Below are 22,379 nucleotides of genomic sequence, written 5' to 3'. Positions count from 1 at the left end.
CATAGCCCTGAGCACTAGAGGCAGAGACGGAGCCCCCAGGTCTCCCAACTCCAGCCCTCCGCCCCGCCCGTTCACTTCACAGAATTCTCGGCTAATGAGGTGGGAGAGCGGCCTCCCAAGCTGGAGCTGCAGGGACCGGCAGCCGACTTGCCTCCTCCATTTCAATCTTGGACTTGGCCAGGAGGAGCTTCCGGTCAAAGTCACGCTGCTTCTGCTCCCGCTCAGCCTCCAGGTCAGTCACCTGCTTCTGTAGGTCCGCCAGCTTCTGGCGCAGCTCGGTGATCTGGGTTCAAAGGCGAGAGGGGGGATAGTGCGTGAGGGAAGGGGTGAACCTTCAAGGTTCAAAGCTCCTGAGAAGGAAGCAGCAGGCAGAAGACCGGGGATGCTCCGACAGCACAGCCAGGAACCTGGGGTTCACAGCCCTGGGTTCCCACAACCCCCCAGTACCTTCTGCTCGTACTGCTGCTTCATGGACCGGAAATGCTGGTCCCACTGCTTGTTCACTTCGAGCAGCTGTGGGAGAGACTGCGGTTAGCAAGAGATAGGCAGCGAAGGTACAAAGAGGGACAACTCCATGCAGACCAGCAGTGTGTGAGGGAGGACGGTGGCCACGGACGCTGCCTCAAACCCTCTCTTCTTGGAAATTCAGTGTTCCCTAAGGAGGAACTTTTATCAACTGCCATGTTTTATCCTTGCCAGGAAAGCAAGACTAACAGCAAAGGAGCATTATATAATTTGGGGGTACAATTACGGAACACATGTGCAACCTGGGACTACGTACTCAAGCTTCACGTTCTCGTTTTCCTTAACCTGGCATCTCTCTCTGAAAATGAAACCTAAAGATGCCCTTGCACAAGTGTGCAAGTGCGTAAGCACAAGGCTGGCTGCCTCAGCAATGTCTGTCTCACAGCAAACTCTAGAGGACCACCTACGCAGAGGAGGTGGGTTAAGAAAAGTCTAGCACAGGTGGGGGGTGGGAGGGAGGGTAGGGTGGGTGATGGGCATTGAGGAGGGCATCTTTTGGGATGAGCACTGGGTGTTGTATGGAAACCAATTTGACAATAAATTCATATATTAAAAAAAAAGAAAAGAAAATTCTAGCACAAACTAAAAACAAGGTGCTGTGCAGCTGGTAAGAAAATCAGGCCCCTAATACACTGCCTCGTTTCTAAGACGACCCTAAATTATTTGCCACACACGACAGAACAACTCCTCAGGGAAGAAAAACAATCCTACATCATTAAATACAAAAAACAATGGGAAAAGGTATCCCAATTTCAGACACAGTAACATATGATAAAGAGTACTCAGAATCGAAGAAATGTATGTTTTACACAAAAATAAATACCCTCAAAGATATAGTTAATTTTAAAGGAGAAGAGAAAAACAGCAATCTGCGATGCAGTATATAGGATATAATTTTTCTGCTTAAAAAAAATTTTTTTTAACGTTTATTTATTATTGAGAGACAGAGAGAGACAGAACGTGAGCCGGGGAGGGGCAGAGAGAGAGGGAGACACAGAATCTGAGTCAGGCTCCAGGCTCTGAGCTGTCAGCACAGAGCCCGGTGCGGGGCTCGAACTCACAAACAGCGAGATCATAACCTGAGCTGAAGTCGGAGGCTTGACCAACTGAGCCACCCAGGCGCCCCTAATTTTTCTTTTTAAAAAATTTCTCATGTTTATTTATTTTTGAGAGAGAGAGACAGACACAGAGACAGAGTGCAAGCAGGGGAGGGGCAGAGAGAGAGGGGGACACAGAATGTGAAGCAGGCTCCAGGCTCTGAGCTGTCAGCACAGAGCCCGACGTGGGGCTTGAACTCACGGACTGCGAGATCATGACCTGAGCCGAAGTTGGACGCTTAACCAACTGAGCCACCCAGGCGCCCCACTTTCCCATTTATTTTTAAAAACAGATTATAAATTGATAAGTACAGAATAGAACTTAGGACTGTTGCCCACTGGGGGCATCTCTAGGTGGTGGGGTTTTCAGTATTTTTCGAATGAGTGTCACATTACTTTTGCAATCAGAACAAATACCTTACAGCGACAGAAGAAGAAAACTAAAATTGCTAGGCACATAAGCAAAAGACTAATGGAGGCCTGACTTTCAAATGTGCTGGAGGCCCAGGGAGGGCAGCAAGGCCCAGGAATCTGGAGAAGAACCCGGGCTGTGTGGAGTGGAGAGGCTAAGAGAACAGACAGGAATTTGGCTCCGCCTCCAGCCTGGAAATACCGGCCTGGGGTCGGGGATGGAGGAGGAACATGCATGGGACACAAGGGCATAGCCTCAATTTTGGAGACTTCCAGCCGGTTCGAAGCAGTGCTATAAAGCGTTGCATCCTCTCCTTCTGTGACAGTCCCTCCCTGAACCAGCTACAATGGTGACAGAGGAACCCCATGCTCCCCCTTCCTGATGCTGCAACTTCCCTACCTTATCACAATTCCTTTCACCATCCGGGGCTTACCAGGGAAGCCTGCTACACTCTCCCCCTGCCAACAATTTTAGGCCACGCCCCAAATGCCACGTCTGCAGAGTGACCCCTGTGGGCAGGGGAACTGATCAAGAAACAAGAGCCCAGGACAAGGTAGCAGGTCTCTCCCGTGGCCAATGGTTCAGTGGTCACCACGGCAACTCACCATGGTGATCTGAGACCAGACAGGGGGCCAGGGAGGGCCTTTGCTCTGACAGTACAGTCCGGGGAGGGAAGGAGGGTCTCCCTTGGCCACCCCCACCCCCTCTAGCCACCTACCTCTGTGCGCTGCTGCTCCAGCATTTTCACCTTCTTCTCGGCTGCACCCAAGGCTCCGACCTCTGGGATCTTACCTGCTGTCACACAAGCCTGGGGAGAAACACGGAGGGGCCTTCAGCAAAGCCTCAGAGAACAATTCTGTCACTCACTCAGCGCTCCTTAAAGGCCTCTACCCAGGGACCCAGCCCTGGGTCTCCCACATTTCTAATCCCCTCACTGGCCAGGACACCGCTACATATCCCAGCCATGACTACGCCTGCTTGGGAAAGTCTGCTGAGATCATTATTCCTCCTCCCCTCCTCCCCTGCCCTCCTGCCCTCTGCTCCCCTGCCATGGCCACTTCTTTCCCTGCTCAGACTCTATCTCTAAGACACTGCCGCCTTCCCTCCCCTCTTCTTCCCCAACACACATCAACCAAACGTCTTCTGACCTGGAAGGCAAGAGTTATAGATTTTTTAAACATTTTACAAAATGTTTACTTAAAGACCTTTTTTAGAAAGATACAGAAATAAAGACGTATGTGTATGTGTGATCAGTACCTGTGCGTGTGTTTCCTAGCTCTGTCCTCTGAGAAAGCCTAAAGCCATGACATGACACTCCAGTGGCAACGAGCACACCCAGGGCCCAGATCTTGGTTTCTAAATGCCATTCTCTAATAAAAAGAAATAGCGTTCCTTAGAGAAGTGGTTCATTCCCGGGGCAGGGAAAATATAAGGAGAGCTTGGAGTATCTTGTGCCAGAAAGTAAGAAAGTGCTCGATAATAATTACAGGAAGAAGGGCGTGTCTAACGGGCAAAAGAGACAACTCGAAAGAGCTTCCTGTGGCCAAAGCTGGAGCTATTTGAACAAAAATATACATCACGACAGAACTGGATCATAGCCCAAAGAATAAAATAAATGCCCTGAGTCCATACTGGTAGAAAGGAACAGCTGAATAAATAGGTAAGTGGGGGAGAAGGGGCAACTCTTCCTTACAGAAGAATTCCAATTACTGAGTATAGAGGGAATGAGAGAAATTCAAGATCTCTGTGAGAACACTATCGTCATAATGATCGTGGTAGGTGAGATCCACCAATGGATACGAAAATTAGTGAGAAGTGTAAAAAGAAACAGGACATTTGCACAGACTTAAAGTTTCTCCTCAAAAATAAGTCTTTGTTGGGGCACCTGGGTGGCTCAGTCGGTTAAGTCTCCATCTTTTGATTTTGGCTCAGGTCATGATCTCACAGTTTCATGGGTTCCAGCCCCATGTCAGGCTCTGTGCTATTCTGCAGAGCCTGCTTGGGATTTTCTCTCTCTCTCTCTCTCTCTCTCTCTCTCTCTCTCTGCCCCACCCTGGCTCGTGCTCTCTCTCTCTCAAAATAAATAGAAACTTAAAAAAATTATTTAAAAAAAGGATTTATTAACTACAAAGGGAAAATTAGCCCCTTTATTATGGAAAAACCAACACACGCCCCCTCAGCCAAGCAATCAGTGTTGACAGTAGTAAGATACACTGACATCACGTATCCTTGACATGATGCACCACGAAGGGCATGGTGTCACTCCCGGGGAAGCTTGCGCAAATCCACATCTCAATCCGATCACGAGAAAACATCAGTTAAACCCATACTGAAGCACATGTTACAAAATAACTGGCCAGCACAAGTCAGAAGCGCGGAACACAAGGTGCAGCTGGGAACTGTCACAGACTGGAAGAAACTAAGGACTGTGACACCCAAGTGCGGCGTGGGATCCTGGACTCCCAGCGCCAGCACAGAAAGTAAGAAAGACGATATGAGCGAGAAACTGGTGAAATCTGAACAAAGTCTGTAGTTTAGTTAATAGTGTTGTTTGTTTTTGAGTTTTGGTCATTGAACCCATGGTTATGTAACTTGATAAGGAGATACGGAGGATCGTCCGGACTACTTTTGCAATTGGTTTTTTGTAAATCTAAAGTTCTCTAGAAGTTAAAAAAAATTTTGTTTAAACAGGAAATGTGGAGGTGAAAGAGAATGAGCTTAGGAGTCCAGCAGTGGAGTATCGGGTCTACCTCCAAGGCCCTGCATGAGGCCAAGACCCACCCCCTCTCTGGGCCTTGGTACAAGTGAGATCAAGCCAGATGGGCTCTGCAGGCCCCAATCTCTGACACCCATGGGCTTGTCAGCATTTGTCCCGGGGTCGCTGCCCACATTCTCTCTATCCCCTGCCTTCCCGTGGCTTGTGGGGGCGGGGCCGGTCCCTGACTGCAGGACTAGTGAGGCTCAGGTGCCCCCTGCAGGCGAGCGCCTGCCAGCACACCACAGAACCAGGGAGGAAGGGCAGTGGGCTGGGGGAGCCCTCCAAGGACCGTCACCTTTAAGAAAGGCAAAAGATGGGCCTGCCCCTAGAAGCCTGCTGTGTCCTCACAGGACAAGGAGGAAGAGGGGACAGGGTCTCCTGGGGGGCACACAATCAACCTCCACAAAGAAGAGTCGGGGGCGCCTGGGTGGCTCAGTCCGTTAGGCATCCCAACTCAGTTTCGGCTCAGGTCATGATCTCATGGTTGGTGAGTTCTCAGGCTTGGAGCTGCTGGTGTGGAGCCTGTTTGGGATTCTCTCTCTCCCTCTCTCTCTCTGCCCCTCTCTCAAAATAAATAAATAAACTTTAAAAAAGAAGAAGAAGAAGAAGAAGAAGAAGAAGAAGAAGAAGAAGAAGAAGAAAAGAATCAGCCCACATGGCTGCTGGCACCAAAGCTACCATTAAAAGCAACAGCTAGTGTCACTGTTTACCATGTGCCCAGCGCCACACCTACTTTACAGGTATCACCCCGAACCCTCCCGCCGTCCTCCGAGGTGGGTGTCACAGCCTCCATTTTACAGAAGAAGAAACTGAGGCCAGACGGTTGGTTTATGTCACTCAGTCACGGTGGCCGTGCTGGCATGAGGTGGAGCCAGCTCCAGGGCACATGCTCCACCGCGACCCATAACACATGCCTCCCATGGGGCCTTCGTCCCCGGCAGGGTGGTAAGAAGGGCTGGGCCTCTGGGGAGTCAAGTTAGATGAGCCGACATTAGAGGGCTTGGGAAAGCAAAGAGGCCTCTCCAGGGAATCCCACACCCGTGGTGGCTCAGGGAACCCACGGGGGATCAGGGGGCTCCACAAGTCACTTCCGCAAGGGGACGGCCAAGCAGGCTCTGCCCTGAGGGCTAAATGGAGGAAGGGAGGGGCTCCCTAGGCTGGAATTCAGAAGGCCATTTATCAGCGCATTTCCCTGAGGCACCCCGAGGCACCCCTCTGTCTGCCTGATGGCAGGTGATGCAGGGATCTTGATGACAGGAAGTCACATGACCTCTCCACACCTCCTACCACCGCTGTGTCATGGAGTAATAGTCCCGGCCCTGCCTAGCATACGTGTAGAGTGGAGATCCAAACAGGATGATGGATTTGCAAGCCCCAGGTAAATGCTACATTGCCACATAGTAGTGAGGAATTAAGTTATTAGGATAATTACTGCCTTTACATAGGTGTGGGTTTGTTAAAGATGTCAAATCCTGCCGCGCAGCCATTAAACCCTAGTAAGAAGGGGAAACGTGTCAGTAAAAAGTTGGGACTCAGCACCACACCAAGGGGAAAGGTACACACTGGGCAAGGGAGGAGACTCAGCTTCTGCTCGGGAACTGGGCGTGAGGCACAGCTGAGAGCCGCGGTGGGAAGGGGCGCCGGGCCATGGCAATGTCAGGTAACCCCACTTCTGTCCAGGTCAGAGGCTCTAGGAAGCGATCCCAGGAGCTTAACAGAGTCCCCTGATGGGCCTTCTCAACCCAACACCCTAATTCTGCCAGGAATATCTGAGATGTTACACTGACTTTTGAGACCCACCCACAAGAGACTCTTCTGTCTCTGTCCAGAGACAAACTGGAACGTGTTTAGGGAATGTGCCCAAACTGAGCGAAGGACTCAGTACCACCTTCTATGAGCCATGGCGGAAGGAAATGAAACTACGCAGCCTGGAGAGAAGGCCGGTGGGGGCCACGAGGCCACGGTCATGGCCAGCAGCCCAAGTGTGTGTCCCAGGGAATGGGATGTTCCGTGTGGCTAAAGGCAGAAGGAGGGCTAAGAAGTGGAAACTCCGGGACAGGTGGATTGTCAGGCCCAGCTAAGGAAAAGCCATCTAACGGGAACCCTGTAACAGTAGAACGGGCTACGGCAGGAAGTGGTGAGCTCACTGCAGGGGGCAACGGAGGCTAGACAGTGGCAATCCCAGATGCTGTGGAAGGAGTCTGTGACCACGTACCTGCTGCTGTCCGGCCACCCCCTTCTTGCCTGCGCCTTCCATCTTTGGGAAGCCCGGCTGCCCACAGGTATCCTCTTTGCCGCAGCTCATCAACAACCTCTTGAGCTCCATGTTTTCCTCCCTGGGTCGGAGGCAAACAGAGAGGTCACGTTGCCGGCCCTGTGTTAAGAAGCCTGGGGTTCTCAGACCTACTACTCATCACCTACTACTACAGCTGAGTTCTGGGGAAGAAGGGAGGACTCTGAAACCTGCCCTTGGATAGAACAAAAGAAGGCATCCTTAAGCCACTTTGCTGGCAATGTGGGCTTCTCTGGGAGTCTCCAATCGTCAATCAACAGCAGGGTTTCCCAACTGTGCGAGGTCTGCAAACAGGAGAACTCCAGGATGTGTCCAAACCTGCATCAAATAACCCTGACCGCACTCTAGTGAGGAAGTTACACCCTTTCCAATCATCTTCAAACTTCTTGTGTAGAGCATGGGAACAATCTCAGCTGGTGCTGACAGGTCTTGAGCACTCCTCCAGGACTTGCCAGTCTCCCTTGTTTACAGGACAAGGGCAGGCTTCAGGCTCAGAGCTTTCAGTGGGTGGCGGCACTCTGCCAGGACTCACTAACACCCAACACCCTTCCGTGTTCGGTGTATTTATTGTTAGGGTTGTCTTCTATTTATTAAAGGTAATGGTGTTTTCCATGAACTCCAGTGCAACTTTTCTTTATCATCATTTTAAGCGAAAACATTATTCAAACTGAAGCAAATTCTTAAATCAATAAGGTAGGTGATATAGGACATAATAAACGTGGTGATATGGATTCAGGTATGACTGAAGTACGAAAAACATTTCTTTACGTTCTATTTGCCGGCTAAGTTTCCACGTAATAACAGAAGAAAAAAAAAAAAAGAGAGAGAGAGAGAAGTAAAGTGGCTTTCCCAAGGTCACACAGCAGGGACTTGCACTCTGGCTTTCTAGTCACGAGTCATTCCTCCGACCTGGGGTTTCAGATCCATGGATGGAGTCATTACGGCTCTAAAACTCCCAACTGTTTGGCCGTCCAGAAGTAAATAAATACATGCTGCCTCAAAATGGCACAATGGCTCAGTGGTTACATATGACTCTCTCTGGGCCTCAGTCTCCCTCTGCACCATGAGGGGTCTGACCTGCATAACCTCAAAGGGCCCTTCACACTCGGACAATCAAGAGCAGTGTTTCTCAACTGTAGTCCTGGGTCTACCTACACCGTAATCACAGAAGCCCTTGGGAAAATGCCTAGGTCGGCTTCACATCCACTGAATCAGAATCTCAGCTGAGGAGGGAGGGGTGGGAGAGTGAAGCTGTAATGCCTTCCCTGACCCTCAGTGATCCTAAGGCACAGTGAAGTCTGAGACCAGGAGGCAAATGAGGGACCCCTGACAGTTGGCAGGAAAACAGCAGGACATGACGGTGGCCAGAAGAGGGCAGCAAAGTCCTGAGTCCTCTCCCCACAGCAGACTGGCGGTTGCTAACAACAAGCTAAGGGGGCAAGTTCCCAAGGAAGGAGTGCGATTTGTACAGACCCTCTTCTGAAGCTCTCAAGGCATTTTATAAAGGTACTAAAAGGGCCAGAAAGGAAACACCAAGGTACCCAAGGAAAAGGACCAAGACACCTGACATCCGAAGCCTCAGAGCCCTCAGCCTTCAGCCCGGAAATCGGTGCCATGTACTATCCCTCTCTTCCTGCCCACCTGAGTCCTCACTCCTGAGGAGTCTGGACTTACCGCAGCCTCTCGGCAGCCTGATCCCGCTGCTCCAGGCCCTTGTCCAGCTTGGCCTTCAGGGCCTCATTCTCCTTCCGAAGCTGCTCACACAGAGTCTGCAAGGCAGAGAGATAGATGGGGGCAAGGTGAGGGAAGGGTTGGACCCTAAATGCAACTTGATGATGGAGGACAGAGCCATGCCAGGTCCCAACACGTTACCCCCTTTGCATGGCCTCACCCAATCTGTCTCAGGACAGCTGAGAACCCAGGCGCTAGGCCCATGCAGGCTCCTCTATGCATCCTCTCCCTCTGGAGCCAGCCATGGGGATGCCTGACCAAGAAGCGGCCACAGGGCCTTCTGGTCTTCCTGGGCAGAGAGCTCCATCCCTCCTCCTCCCACACTGCTGTTCCTACAGCGGAGAACACTCCTGCCCCACAGCCTTCTCCCCGGCTCCCTTCTACTCCTGCTTTAGGTCTTAGTCTGAACATCACTTCCTCAGAGAAGTCCTCCCCGACTCCCAATCTCGGGTGAGTTAGGTCACCTCCATTATTATCCTTGGTCACCCTTGGTGCTTGTGACAATTACGGCCAAAGAACCACTCGTGTCATTGTTTCCTTAACGTCCACCCCCGACTCTGCCCGCGAGTCTGCGGGCTCCCGGAGGGCTGGGACCCGCCCCCCCCAGGACCCCAGCCCAGCTCAGCACTTAGCACGGTCAACACTAAACTCTGCTAAAGGAATGCACGACTGAATGACTGAATGGCCAAATGAACGAATGAACAGGGGAAGGGCTGAGTCCTAGGAGGCCCATGAGCTCAGTCAATCTGGAGAACGTAAGAGGCTGCCAGTGCTGTCCAATGGTAAGTTGGAAAACAGGGCACTCAGCCAAGACCTCAGCAATTTCTCAGGTGTGGCTCGGGCTTGCTTCACTGCTGAGACACAGTTCCCTCCTCTCCGGATGGGGACAACTGTTCCTTCTCTGCCTCCTTTACAGGGCTGCTCTGAGGACAAACAAGACCTCCAGGGTGCAAGTGCCCTGTGACCTGCCAGTCATGTGCTGATATCTGAGGCCTCCTGTTCGAAGCAGTGCAAGGGTGGGGTGGGGCATGGAAGATGGGCAGCCGGACTCAGGGCCCCGCAGACGGGGAGGGCAGGGAAGTGCCGACCGGTGATGTGATACCCCACGTCGGTACAAAGTTACCCACTTTCAGCAAATACTCAGTGAGCACCTAGTACGTGCCACGTCCATGGCTAGGTGCTCCTGCACTCGCTGCCTCCTTGGGGCCTCGCCGCTTCCCCAAAGCTGCGTAAGTCACCTGGCTCTGTTTTAAAAGTGAGTCATCGCAGGTGAAATAATTTGCATGAGGTTGCACAGCTGCTGAGAATCGCCGCTGGGACTGTGCTCCACGTGGCAGACCCTCAACTGGTGTCTCCCCGCTGTGCGGAGGGTGCTGGGGGGGACCGGTGGTATTCACTGCATTCCGCCTGCTCCCTTCCATGTCCTTGTCCCGGGCTGTCTGTGACCATGTGATTACTTGTGGCCAATGAAAGTGAGTGGCAGCGCCCCGTGTCCACTTCTGGGCTGGCTCAGGCCCAATTCTTTGGTCTCTCCTGTGGCTGTGGCTGCCTTATACACCAGAGCGCACGAGATGGTGGGGTCTCTGTCAGCCTGGGCCCCTGAGTAAACCGAGCAGCAGAAACTAGCCCCTGCCACATGGAATCGGAGGGAAACTGTATGTCAGCCGAGGAGATTTCAGAGCTGTTTTGTTTCCACGGCAAAACCTAGCCCTTTCTGACTAACACAGGGGAGACCTGGGAAGGCTGCATGGAGGAGACAGCCTGGAAACGGAAGCTGGTAGGACATGAGGGATCCGAGGCTGAGAGAATGGAAAACCGCGGTGACTGGTTCCAAAGTCTAGCAGACGCCTTGCACCATACCTGGCTTTGACAATGTTTGTCGAGTGAACCAAGAAACAAATCAATGAATAATTGAGGAGGAATTGGATTAATGTGGCTCCACCCACAGGCTAGGCAAATACCCAGGATGCCCTGGCCAGAAACAAAACATCCTGCTCCTGGTCACTAAGGGAAGGTCAGGACAAGGATTCACGTGCTGTCTACCCTTCCAGTCCAGAGGGCAGTTTCCTCCCAGTCCCTGAGCACAAAACAGCTGATAGAGAGAGGCGGTCACAAAGGTCGTCCACTGCCATCAAAGGGAGCCAACAGAGCTTTCCTGTGAGGTCCTGTGATTCACTCACTCACTCAAAAATGCACATGTAGCACCTGTTAAGTGCTGAACACCGGGATACCTGACGAATATGGCAGACAAGGTACCTGCCCCCACCCCTTGTGAGACTTACACGCTAACAGGGAAAAAATCAAACACAAAGTAAATAAGCCATGTCATAAGATAAAATTATTACAACCTATGATAAGAGCTAAGAAGGAAACACATACAGGAGCTCGCTATATAAAAAACGCCAAAGGCTAGCAGGACCCCCTTTGACGAGGCCTGGTATCACTCCCCATTTCAAAGCCAAAATGGTGGCACTCAGAGTGATCTTACTCCATGAACAGCCCCAGGTTTACCTCCCTGGAGCTCAGCTTTGACACTCCGAAACCCCTGCCATCAGAAGGGTGTCTCCCTCAGCCTGGCGCCCCCAGACCCTCACAGCATGTCACTCCCTTCAACATGTCCCTCCCTCAAGGTGGGATGGGAGTCCTGCCCTCTCCCTGGAGTCCTCTGCCCCTCACATCTCTCCTCACACCTGTCTCCAGCCTGGACGCCCCTCCTGCTCTTGTCAACCCAGCCCTTCCCAAGGTCACACACGGTAGACGTTCCCCCCCCCCCCCCCGCCAACTTCCATCAACTGGAATATCTTGAATGTCTGATGACATGAATTAGATCACAGACCAGTGACTGACCAGTGGCTGGCATGGTCTAGGAAGGAGGAAGGAGACTTCAAGTTATGCCTTGTCACTAAGGTGGCAGGTGCTCTGATCCTCATCAAGCCCCAGTTTTGCCATCTGTGAATCCTTCCCTATCCAAGGTCCCTGAGGCTAAGATCCCCTGCCTAGTACGGATGATCAATCACCATGAAATTCCAACAGTGACCACTTGCTATGTTTGAGGCTGCTCTGGGTGCTTCATTAATACAGCCATCCCACGAGGAAGGCATTCCCCACTCCATGGTACTGATAGGGACAGTGCGGCACAGAGAGGGCAAGTGACCTGTCCACGGTCATACAGCAAAAAAGAAGTCACTACTGGAACCAAGGACCATTCTATTCCAAGGCCTAGCCTGGCCTAGGAATGAAAGCTGACTTCACTCCCAAGGCACAGGGAAGGTTGGGAAAGAAAGACTCCCTGGTGGGGAGGCAGGTTTGGATGATGGTTAAGAGCATGGGATTTAGAAAAGAACAGATTGAGGTTTGAATCAACCGTATCGCCCACTAACTGGGTGACCTTAGGCAAAATAATCACCTCTCCAGGGCTGCACCCCCATCCGTGAAGTGGGGGTAATGATGTTACCACCACAGGGGGCAGGGACAATAACATATACAGGCTGGCCTCTGTTCCTTCCCCCCACCCCACATGTGAAGACCAGAGGCAGGGCTGCTGCTGACCTGCCCACATCCACGCCCCGAGGGTATCCCCAACCATGAAATTTGCATTGCCCACCCACATTTTCCAATTTCCTTCCTCTTCCTCCTGCCTTCCCACAACTTCCTCACTTTGCTCACTACCCTGAACAATAAGCCCAGAGTCAGTCCCCAACATTGCCCTTAGACATGCCCGTGGTACCCCTGGATCCCTGAGAAGAGCTGGAGGAGGGGGGGGAGGGGGGAGGCACACCTGCCGTCCCCGGCAGCCCTCCCACCTGCTGGCCTCACCTGGAGGATGGAGGTGCGCTGCTCGTTCTTGTGCACCTTGGACGCCAGCCGGTTGAACTCGAGGGCCATGCGACCCAGGTGGGTGAAGAGCTGGCTGTGGTCCGGCTCCTCGGCACACACGCTCAGGGTGGTCTCCAGGCGCTGCAGGTGCAGCATCAGGTTGGTGTCCTCGTGGGGCAGGGGGCCCAACTCCTGGCGGGAGGGAAGGGACACTGACCACTCTTTACCAGGGGCTGAGTAGGCACCGCCGACCATTCTCCCTCTGCTTCCCCGTGCCTCGTGACTCAGTTTCCCCTCTGATCCCAGCTAGCCCAGGGAAATTCTCTAGTTACACAGGTTCCCTGTCTGGGGCTGACTCACGGGGCAGGACCTGGGGCTCCCAGGCCACAGGCGGGCTTACCAGCAGCACAGTCACCTTCCTCCCACACTCCGGGCCTCGCTGAGCACCTGTGGGTAAACCACTTGTCCACCAGGTCTCAGAATTCTCACCTCCTAAGTGCACACACACTCCCTCCTTCCCTTCTATCTCATAGGGTTCTTATGAAGGTGAACTGACTTATGAAAGCTACAAGCCCAGGAAAGTGGTGTCGCTCCATGTCACTGCTTCTTCAGCTTGGGGACTCCTGACCAGGAAGCCATGCAGGGACCAAAACTGTCCCACTTCTATGTCTACGTGTGTCTTCTGGGGAATGGTCCAAGCATTCATCAACTTCTTAGAGGACCCAAGAGTCAAAACAGGTTAAGAACCATTGCTCTAGATAGTGCAAAGAACCCCAATCTAGTAGAGTGTGTAAGAAATGAAGCACACTGTGGGCACGACAGTCGAATCTCAATAACTAATCAGTCTCTTTCTCTCTCTTAAGCCACCTCTCCTCTGTCTAGAACTTTCTTACCACAGATAGTGCCTCAGCTACACCAATACTGTGCCCAAGGATCCTTATAGGCACCTTACAGCTCACTGCATTGAGCCCAGCTCCCCTGCCAGGTATCTGAGTCCCCACCTTCCCCTGCCTGAACCTCCGTGTACCAGGCTTCGGTCCCACAGTGTCCTCCCTGCTCATCCTTCCTGGCCCTGTCCACATTTCCACTCCTCTAGCAGCCTCCCCTAAACGTTCATGGAAGTCATGGACATCAGAGCTACAGGGGAACCTCTCAGGGCTCAGGCTGGGAAATCATGGGATGGGGAGAAGGAACTCGCCCAAAGTTGCCCAGCAAGTCAGTGGCAGAGCCAGGACTGAACTTTGGCTTCCTGGCTCTCGATCCAGTGCTCTGCCACACTGAACTCCTTTGTCTCTGCATTGCGCAGCGCTAGAAATGCCCTACAGCCACAGCGTGGTGCTCAGTGAATGCCTACGTAATATTGTTAGCACCTTATTCTAACAGGAGATAATGTTGCTTCTTCAATTCTGCATTCATTCCCCCCACTGCCTCTTCCCACAAAGGATTTGAGGCGGTGAATGCCGCTCTATTTAAGGCTCATGAATGGCTTCATCCCTCCGGTTTCTCCAACCAGTCTGTAAGCTCCCAGGCTGGCTTGGCTTGGCTTGGCACGGAATAGGCACATGGTGGGACTAAGGAGGAACTTATTAACAAGATGAAGGTACTGGTCCAAGGTCACAGACTAAACTACTCTCTGAGCAGCGGGGTCTCACCTCCTGAGCCAGCATCTCAGAGCCTTCAGGCATAGGGCAAGACAGGGGGCAAAAGTTCCCAGGAGACAATATACAGAGCCTTTCTACTACTCAGACCTGCCAGATACGGTGAGGAGCCACTTGTCACTGAAGGCATGCTAGCGTAAGCTGAATGACCACTTGATGGGGACCTTGCACTGGGGACTGACAGACACAACATGAACTAAAGAGCAACATCTGTCCCCTAGGCCTTGGTGAGTTGAGGAAACAGGACATCAAGGTGAAGAGTTAGGCCACTTACTGTCTTATTACCACCACCAAAAACAAATCTCAAAGTGGAGAGGGAGGGCGAAGGAGGAAAGGACAGGGCTTTAAGACTTTTGGAGAATATTCCAGACCTTTTGCCATGGTTCTCCAAGAAGTCTGCCATTTTAAGAGAGAGCAGAGGAGGACATAGGTGGAATAAAAGCAGCAGGCAGGGTAAGGTATAGAAAGAGTATGCTGGGTAGACACCCCAGAGTTAGAGGAGTGTGTGTGTGTGTGTGTGTGTGTGTGTGTGTACACATGTATGCCCTGAGGGGAAGCCTGGGAGGAACAGAGGGCCTGCACAAAAGGGTAAATCACATGCCTTAAGCTGCTCTGGGCTTCTCCGACCCCTTCTACTCCAGCCAGGCTAGGAGCCCACAGGCCCCAAAGCTGAGTCATAGTGTGTAGAGGCACCCCCCGACAAGGCAGAGACCAGCAGGCTGGCAACATGCCCAGGCTTTCTCAATGGTCGGTGTCTGTATGGCCCAAGTCGGGGAAGTCACCAGCCAGGAATTTGCATATGTGAGCGAGAAGCACCCCTTGCCCTGGCCCCTCGTGTATCCCCAGGTAACTCCAGGGTGCCCAAGGGATCTCAGTGGATCCTGTGCCTCTCAGCCAGGGCTGGGTGACTGAAACAGAGAGACATGGGACGTGCTGGGGACCTGCCATCCACTCACCATTGTGTTTCTGGCTTGGCCACCACTCGCCGGTGGAGAATTCTGCTCCTCGGCGGGGACCACTTCAAATTCAGACGAGGTGCCCTGTGCAGAAAGGGAGTTAGGGACTGCCCGAGAGAAAGACACCTCACCCCTCCGCTGGGGCCTCGAGACTGAGAGCAGCAATTCAGCTGGGCAGCCCCTCCATGCAGAGGCTGAGCTCACAGGGCGGAACCACGTGACTTCATGTGAGACCACAGAGAATGATTCTCAACAGGTCTGCCCACACCCCACTGTGTGATCTGAGGTCACTTTCCCCTGAGGTGAGTTTCCTCATCTGTAAAACAGGGATGTTGGACTAGTGACCTTGAACGGCTAGCACTTTACAATCGCAGTCTCTTTCGAAGGCCGTGCACTTTTAAAATGTTCTCACAGACTCCATTATTTCTCAAAGCAACCCACAGAGGGCTCAGAGGGTTATATCCCCTTTGGACAGATGAGGAAACGGGAGAGCATACGGTTAGTTAATGCAAAAGCAGGGACTGAACCCAAGGACTGCAAGTCCAACACTCTTCCTGTGGCATCAGAGTGATCTCCCAGGCCCAGGTGTCTCTAGTTGGTCGCCCAGAGAACACAGATAGCATTTAGCATGGCCACCACCAAGGCGGTCCTGTGCCAGCCTTGCCAACCCAGTCCCAGAGATCCCAGAGGAGTGGTCTGATCTGCAGTAAGTCCCAAGGATGCATCAACAAATTTGGAGACACTTTTACAGGATTTGCCTGAATCCTTGGGTGGCCAAGGACTTCGGGACTTCTCAAACCTCTCGGCCATGCTGAGTAGAATGTACCGGTTGTGCAACCAGTGGATAGGCTGATAGTTCCTCTCAACCAGGAACTGACTCTGGGATTGCTACCAAACCTGGTCTCCAAAGCCTGTTCCAGACTTGCCTCATCTCAGGAACAGGCAGATACGTAGAAGGATCTCTACTCAGCTTCAGCTGAGCCTCGCGGTCTCTAAGAACCCTGCTCTGGATCTCAGCTCTGCTCTAGAAAGTCTCCCTTTCACCTCCATTTCCTCAGAAACACTCTTCTCTCTCTGGACCCCATCCGTGGGATGAAGACACTGAACAATATGACCATGTGGCTTCCTTCCAGGCCTAGGATACCAAGAAAAACTTCTCAAGGCAAATATGGAGAAGACACCTTCTGAGGCCCCTGTGAGAATCTGAGTTCCATGTCACATCTGTCTGTTTTCCCAGCACTGTACCCGGCCGACACATGCTTGGCATTATACAACTCAGTAAATGAGAGGAATGCCCTGTGCATACGAGAGTCTTCCTGATAAGTTTTCACCATGGCCTTCGTTTGAAAATGGGGAAATCAAGCCCCCAGAGAGACAGAGATCAACTTGCCCAATGTCACCTAGCAAGTCAGAACCCAAGTTCCTTGACTTTAATCCTCTCTCATCAAGTTCTTGTATCTGCCAATGAGCACCTGAGGTCCAGGCAACTTTCAGCCATGACTCCAAATGTAACTTACACTGGATGGAGGTTTTTGGACCGGCTCTGCCTTGTTGCTGGGGTGTGCAGGGTCAGCAGGGGCTGCTGGGACATCTGCCTCCTTTCCTGGAGAATTGAGAACACATGGATAAGCAGCAGGAAAAAGGGGAAAGCCCAGATACCATGCCCTCGCGGACAGCCCCAGCCAGAAGAGTTCTACCCAAGTCTGGGAAAATGAGAGGTGGTCCTGTCAGGGCCAGGCAGCCTGGGAAAATGACTGGAATGATGGGGACAGAACCTGGGCAGAAAGACTATCTTCTTTGGACTTGCTGGGAAAATCCCAAGGTGGCCACTGCTCCTCGCTACCCGGGACCTGCCTCAATGATACCAAGGGAGACACTTTACAATTAACAAAGTACTTTTATATTTGTCATCTCAGCCAATTCTCATGACAGCTCTGTATCTCCAATTTGAAGGAAGGAAACTGAGGCCTGGAAAGGTCACCAGATGGCCCACAGTCACGCAATCAGCAGCTGCACCTCTCACTCAGGGCGTGGGCCTGGCACCAAGCTGGGACTCAGAAATCGCTGCTGAACAGACAAGAGGCTGGAAATGCCCTCTGACGGCAGCACAGTGGACTCTGGGATCATCACTCTCCTCCATTTGTCCATTCAGCAAATGTAACCACAGCCGATGGAAGGCTCGCATACTGGCCTAGGCCAAGACTATAGGTAGGCGGCAGCACAAGGCACTTGAGCCCCATGTGTGGGGGCCTTTTCTTCCCTTGCCCCGGACCTTGCCCCGTACTCAGAGACATGCTGAGGGATGCGTGGTGACCACACACAGGACCGCAACCCTCCCTCACAGGTGACATGTTCCTTTAACAGGCAGTGTGTGTGCCTTACGTTTGAGGTACACTGCAGCAAGCTAACAGGAAATCCAGATTCTTCCGTGGGCCCCAGCGGTAAATGGAAAAAGTGGGGCCAGACCAGAGAGCTTTTGGTTCATGTGCCAAGTCTGAGTGACCCGAAGTAGCTGTCTGGAACGCTAGGCCTGGCACACGGGAGCTGCTCGTTAAATATCTGCTGACTAAATACGCTGATAGAGATCCTGAGGCCACATCTCGGGTGCAGTGTGTTGTTGTGATCCATCACTAATGTCTGCCAGGGCCTCAGGAGTGCTGAGTCACCAGCCATTTTTACACAGAATTATTTTCAAGTCCCTTCCAAGTCTGACCTTCTCAGGGATGCTGTAGACAAAACATGACTAGGAGGATGGTCTGGGGCCCAAGGATAAATGGAGGAGATGTGGGTTTCTGAATGAGGAGGGAGACCACTGTTAAGGGTCTAAAGGCTTCGGAGTCTGTTGAACGCCCGAAAACAACCCCGGCCCCCCGGTACCTGTGAGCTCAGCCAAGTGGTCAAAGGAGGCCAAAGAGGGAGATGGCGGTGGCAGCAGCTCGCTGTCCTTGACCAGCTCCTCGGCCTTCTGCCGCAGCCTGGATGCTTCCATCTGGGACTCTTCCAAAAGCTCCCCTGGGGAGATGATGGGCATAGGAGGAGCAAAGGAGTTACTCAGCTCAGTGCACCGGTTCTCCCGTCCCCATGCCCCTAAGCCTGCTTTTGCGTGGCTTCTGATGCTGCGGGTCCTGGGCTGCATTCCCACTGTTGCCTTGTGGGCTGAATGTGACACACCTCATTCCAGCCCCTAGGCATAAATGGGCCGGGTAAAGAAGGGGCCTCACAATCAGGGAGAACGGAGTAGAGGGGAATCTAGAACAAACTCTTGACCTCCTGGCACCGTCCGTCCTCCTGCCCCACTCCGGCCATTCCTGGCCAGGGGCTCTCAGACTGCCCGTCATGGTACCTGCGGCTACCCACAGCCTACAACCACCCTGGTCAGGGGCTGCCTGAAGGGAGGAGGCCCTTGATAATACCACCACCCCTCTCAGCCTCGGTTTTCCTTCTCCTACAAGTGGAGAATGGGAAACTCCACTCCCCCTTTCCTAAGCTGCCATTCCAAGCAGAGATTTGCCAAGCAAGGATTCAGCATTTAGAAAATCAGGCACATGAGCTCACCCCCAAAGCCTCAGGCCAGAGAAGATGGCAGCAAAGCAAAGAGTTTTAGGGGCGTAGAGGAAAGAGACTCCTCTGGACAGGGTATCAATGAATCCTTCACATGACTGGTTCAGTCACGTGGAGGTAAGCGGACTTGCTCCAGGCAATGGGGACAGCTTGGGCAAAAGCCAGGAAAGGAGAAATCAAGGGACCTATTCCCGCTTTGCTTCAAGCCAAGCTCAGCTCCCTGCTCCAACACTTGGGGGCCATGCCCTCGTTGCCCCAGTGATGCCAGCTCTCCTATATCTGGTGCTTCTGGAAGACGAGGCCATTCTGTTTCCATGTCCCCAAACTGGGCCTTCTAGCTCCTCCCCCACCTCCATGCCTCCTTCTAGGTCCCTCAGGTATTCTGAGTCCTGTCATCAGAAGGAGCTGGGGTGCTGGGGTGCTGGGGAATCAGGGCTGGGAATGCTGCCATCATGCTACAGAAGTGCACAAAGACACAGCTGTGAGACAGGAGCCAATGCTGGGCCAGGAGGGACAGAGGGATGACTTGGGTGGGGGCATATGCCAGCTGGCATTGCAGGCTGCAGGGAGGAGGCTTGCAGGGAGAGCGCAGGGTCTGTTTTACCTAACATCTTTATCCCTTGCATTTTTTCCTTCAGTCGGGAATTCTCCTCCACTAGGCGCTCAAAAGCTGCGGAAGCCTCTCCTGGAGGCACGCCGCCCCCAGGGTCGTAGATCCGGTATGGTCCTCTCCCTTCCATGAGGGTGGCTCCACCCCTGCCGTGGTGCCCACTTGGCTGTAAGGACAACAGCAGTATATCAGGGGGCAGGCCAGGCCACTGAGGCATCCTAGTCAATCAATGCCCCCAGAAGGCAGTCCCATAACCCAGAAAAGAACACAGCACTTGAAGCTGGTCTGGTCACAGCACAGCAGAGCAAGACAGTCACCTCCTTTGATCTGGACGCTGTGTCTCTATTAAGAGACACCCAAGAGTGGCATCAGTTTCTTTGGGCAGCCTCACTGTGCAGCTGGTTCATTTGGAACAGTAATCCACCATTGAGTACAAGAAAGAGCAAGGGACTTGGGAGTCAAAAAGCCTGAGCTCACGTCCTGTTGGTAGGGTCCAGAAGGACAGGGACCTTGCATTATGGCAGCCCCAGCGCCCAGCTCGGTAGAGCTATAAAGTGAATGTCCAGTGAACACTTAATGACTGAACAAACGGTCTAGCCATTAACTCACTGTGGGATTGTGGGTAGTCCCCTCCCCTCTCTGAGGGGAAATGAGAGTCTTCCACTAAATCAGTGATCTTTACGGTAAAACAAATGGGCCCTCAGGGATAAGCAAGTCAATCCAATCCAAAGTTTCACTCATATGTACGTTACCTTTTCTAAAAGAAAGAAGAAGGAGAAACCCTGACTAATATTTAATACACTCAATTGACACTGTCACCCTTTTCCTTCAGTCTCATATCATGTATGGTCTGTCCCTTGCAGTTCTAGTGAACAGATAAATTTTCCACCAAACGACTCTCTACTTGTGCAGCAAGGGTTTTGCATCAATCTGTTCAAGTAAGTTCATCTGCTTTATTCATTGGAAACTGCCCTGCAAAGTGATTGGAGAAGCCTAGTTCTGGAACTTAGCAGAGAAACTTCTTTCTTCCTTCCAGTCATTCATTCATTCATTCATTCATTCAGCAATTATTAATTGAGCATCTACTCTGTGCTGGGTACCAGTCTGGGCACTGGGAAATTATCAGCAAATAAAACAGACAAACAAATCCCTCAGGGAGCTCACATTCTAGTGGTCAAGACAGACAGACAGCTCGATGATAGGTGGATACACATGGTATTAGGGGTGATTAAAACATCTATGGACAACAATTAAGCAGGGAAATATGAGGCAGGGAACTTACTTTTAAGTGGAGTTGTCAGGAAAGGCCTCACAGAGAAGGAGGCATTTGAGCAAAGACCCGAAGGAGGTGAGGGAACTAGCCAGGCAGGTTACCTGAGGGAAGAATATTCTAGGCAGAGAGAATAGTTAAGGGCAAAGGCCCCGAGGCTGAGAAGGGGATCCAGCTTCCAGCCCTGCAAAGGGCTTGCCACCCAGAAAGAGTTCCGAAGGGCAGGCTCCACTGGAGACCTCAGAAGGACTTGGGGCCCCAAAACCTCCTTCCCAAGATCATCACCCCCAGGGCAGGAATCCTCAAAGGCCCTTTGAGCACCCACACAGGGCTCACTGAAAGAAAAGGGTGAGCAAGTGCTAATAATGACAGCCCCATTCATTAATCATCTACTCGCCAGGCACTGCGTTCACCGCTTCGGGTACATTATCTCAAGTAAGCTGTGCACCAACCCTAAGATACCAGCTAAATTATCCTCATTGCATAAGGGAGGCTCTATGAGGTTAAGTACCGAAGCCAGGATTACGTGGCCAGCACATGAGAGCCAAGATGCAAACCCAGCCTTGCCTAGGAAAGCGAGTTAAATTAACCCCCTGCTACACTGGCATACAAACTCCCATTTAAGACTCAGCCCCAAGGGCCAGACAGCGAGTTCCAGTCTGTGGGGTAACACCTGCCGAGCTGTCAGGTACCCTGTGGGCTGTTTCCCCCGCCTTGCAGCACAAGAAGTAATAAGCATTTTGACCAGAGGGTCCATATCACCACAGAATGGCATGGGCCAGAAAGAAAAAGAGAGTTCTGGTGAGTGGGACCCCTCCCCCAAAGACTGACAAACAGAAGATGAACATGTACTTCGAGAGGCACCCACGCCCTGCTGGGCCCCACAGATGCAAAGGACGGCTGCCCACACACCCGACACAAAAGTCATCACTGAGTTTAGGGGGGACTTGTTTTCAACGTGAAAGGTCAAGGTTATACAGCAGAGCATTAAAGCACCGACGTGTTCCCCGAACTACGAGACGGCATGGGGAAGGCACTTAGCACAGTGACTGGTGTTTAGCAAGGTGCTCAAAAATGTTGGTAGACATGGTGGGGGAGTCCTTCCTCTGCACTCCCCACTCTCCTCACGTGCCTCTCCGGCCAAATACTTACCACCCTGTATGCAACGTATGTGACTGGTGTAAGCATTTGTGCATTTGACTGAGAACTTTCCGGAGGCTGTCACCAGCCTAGGTCTGGCACCTGGAAGGTGGGCCATGATTGAGAGCTGAATAGAGTTCACATATGGGAGGACTGAAGACTTGGAAGAGGCTTGTAGCCACTTTTGGTGATAAGTGGCCCCATGTGTCCTGGGTCCTGCTCACCACTCTACACTCACCCTAAACGGAACTCGCGGCTGACATTCCATGATGACTTGGGTATGGCATCCGGCTTGCCCAGTAGACCAGGAGCTCTATGAGAGCAGGGGTCAAGTCCACCTTGTCTACCAGCGTATCTCCAGAGTAGTCCACAATAGAGCCTCAGTAAGTGTCTAATCAGAGCAGAGAGAGCCTGTGACCTGCCTCTGCCTCCTGAGAAGCCAACTGAAAACATCCCAAGAGCCTGGCTGTGACCCGCCACCGACCAGCGGCACTACGATGGCCACATGCTTCTTTTTTTTTTTTTTTTAATGTTTATTTATTTTTGAGAGAG

General features: G+C 52.2%; 1 protein-coding gene across 8 annotated transcripts in view; it reads right to left on the bottom strand.

Annotated features, from left to right (window-relative positions):
* The window catches only part of TNIP1 (TNFAIP3 interacting protein 1), a 52,876-nt gene that overhangs the window by 11,416 nt on the left and 19,081 nt on the right, over positions 1-22,379 (bottom strand). For 4 of the 8 annotated variants that reach the window (XM_049647979.1, XM_049647980.1, XM_049647981.1 and 1 more), the window contains exons 2-11: positions 19,412-19,583; positions 18,124-18,258; positions 16,764-16,849; positions 15,247-15,330; positions 12,633-12,824; positions 8,760-8,854; positions 7,008-7,128; positions 2,753-2,842; positions 448-513; positions 152-283 (exon numbers count right to left, since the gene is read on the bottom strand). In XM_049647979.1, coding sequence (XP_049503936.1) covers positions 152-283; positions 448-513; positions 2,753-2,842; positions 7,008-7,128; positions 8,760-8,854; positions 12,633-12,824; positions 15,247-15,330; positions 16,764-16,849; positions 18,124-18,258; positions 19,412-19,547 — 1,137 coding nt within the window. In that variant the 5' untranslated portion in view covers positions 19,548-19,583. The remainder of the gene's footprint in view (positions 1-151; positions 284-447; positions 514-2,752; positions 2,843-7,007; positions 7,129-8,759; positions 8,855-12,632; positions 12,825-15,246; positions 15,331-16,763; positions 16,850-18,123; positions 18,259-19,411; positions 19,584-22,379) is intronic. The other 4 variants (XM_049647985.1, XM_049647984.1, XM_049647983.1 and 1 more) reach the window with 2 other exon arrangements.

The sequence above is a fragment of the Panthera uncia genome, assembly GCF_023721935.1.
Source record: "Panthera uncia isolate 11264 chromosome A1 unlocalized genomic scaffold, Puncia_PCG_1.0 HiC_scaffold_17, whole genome shotgun sequence".
Taxonomy (NCBI): domain Eukaryota; kingdom Metazoa; phylum Chordata; class Mammalia; order Carnivora; family Felidae; genus Panthera; species Panthera uncia.
Note: the sequence above shows the minus strand (reverse complement) of the source record. Positions and strands in the feature narration are given on the sequence as shown.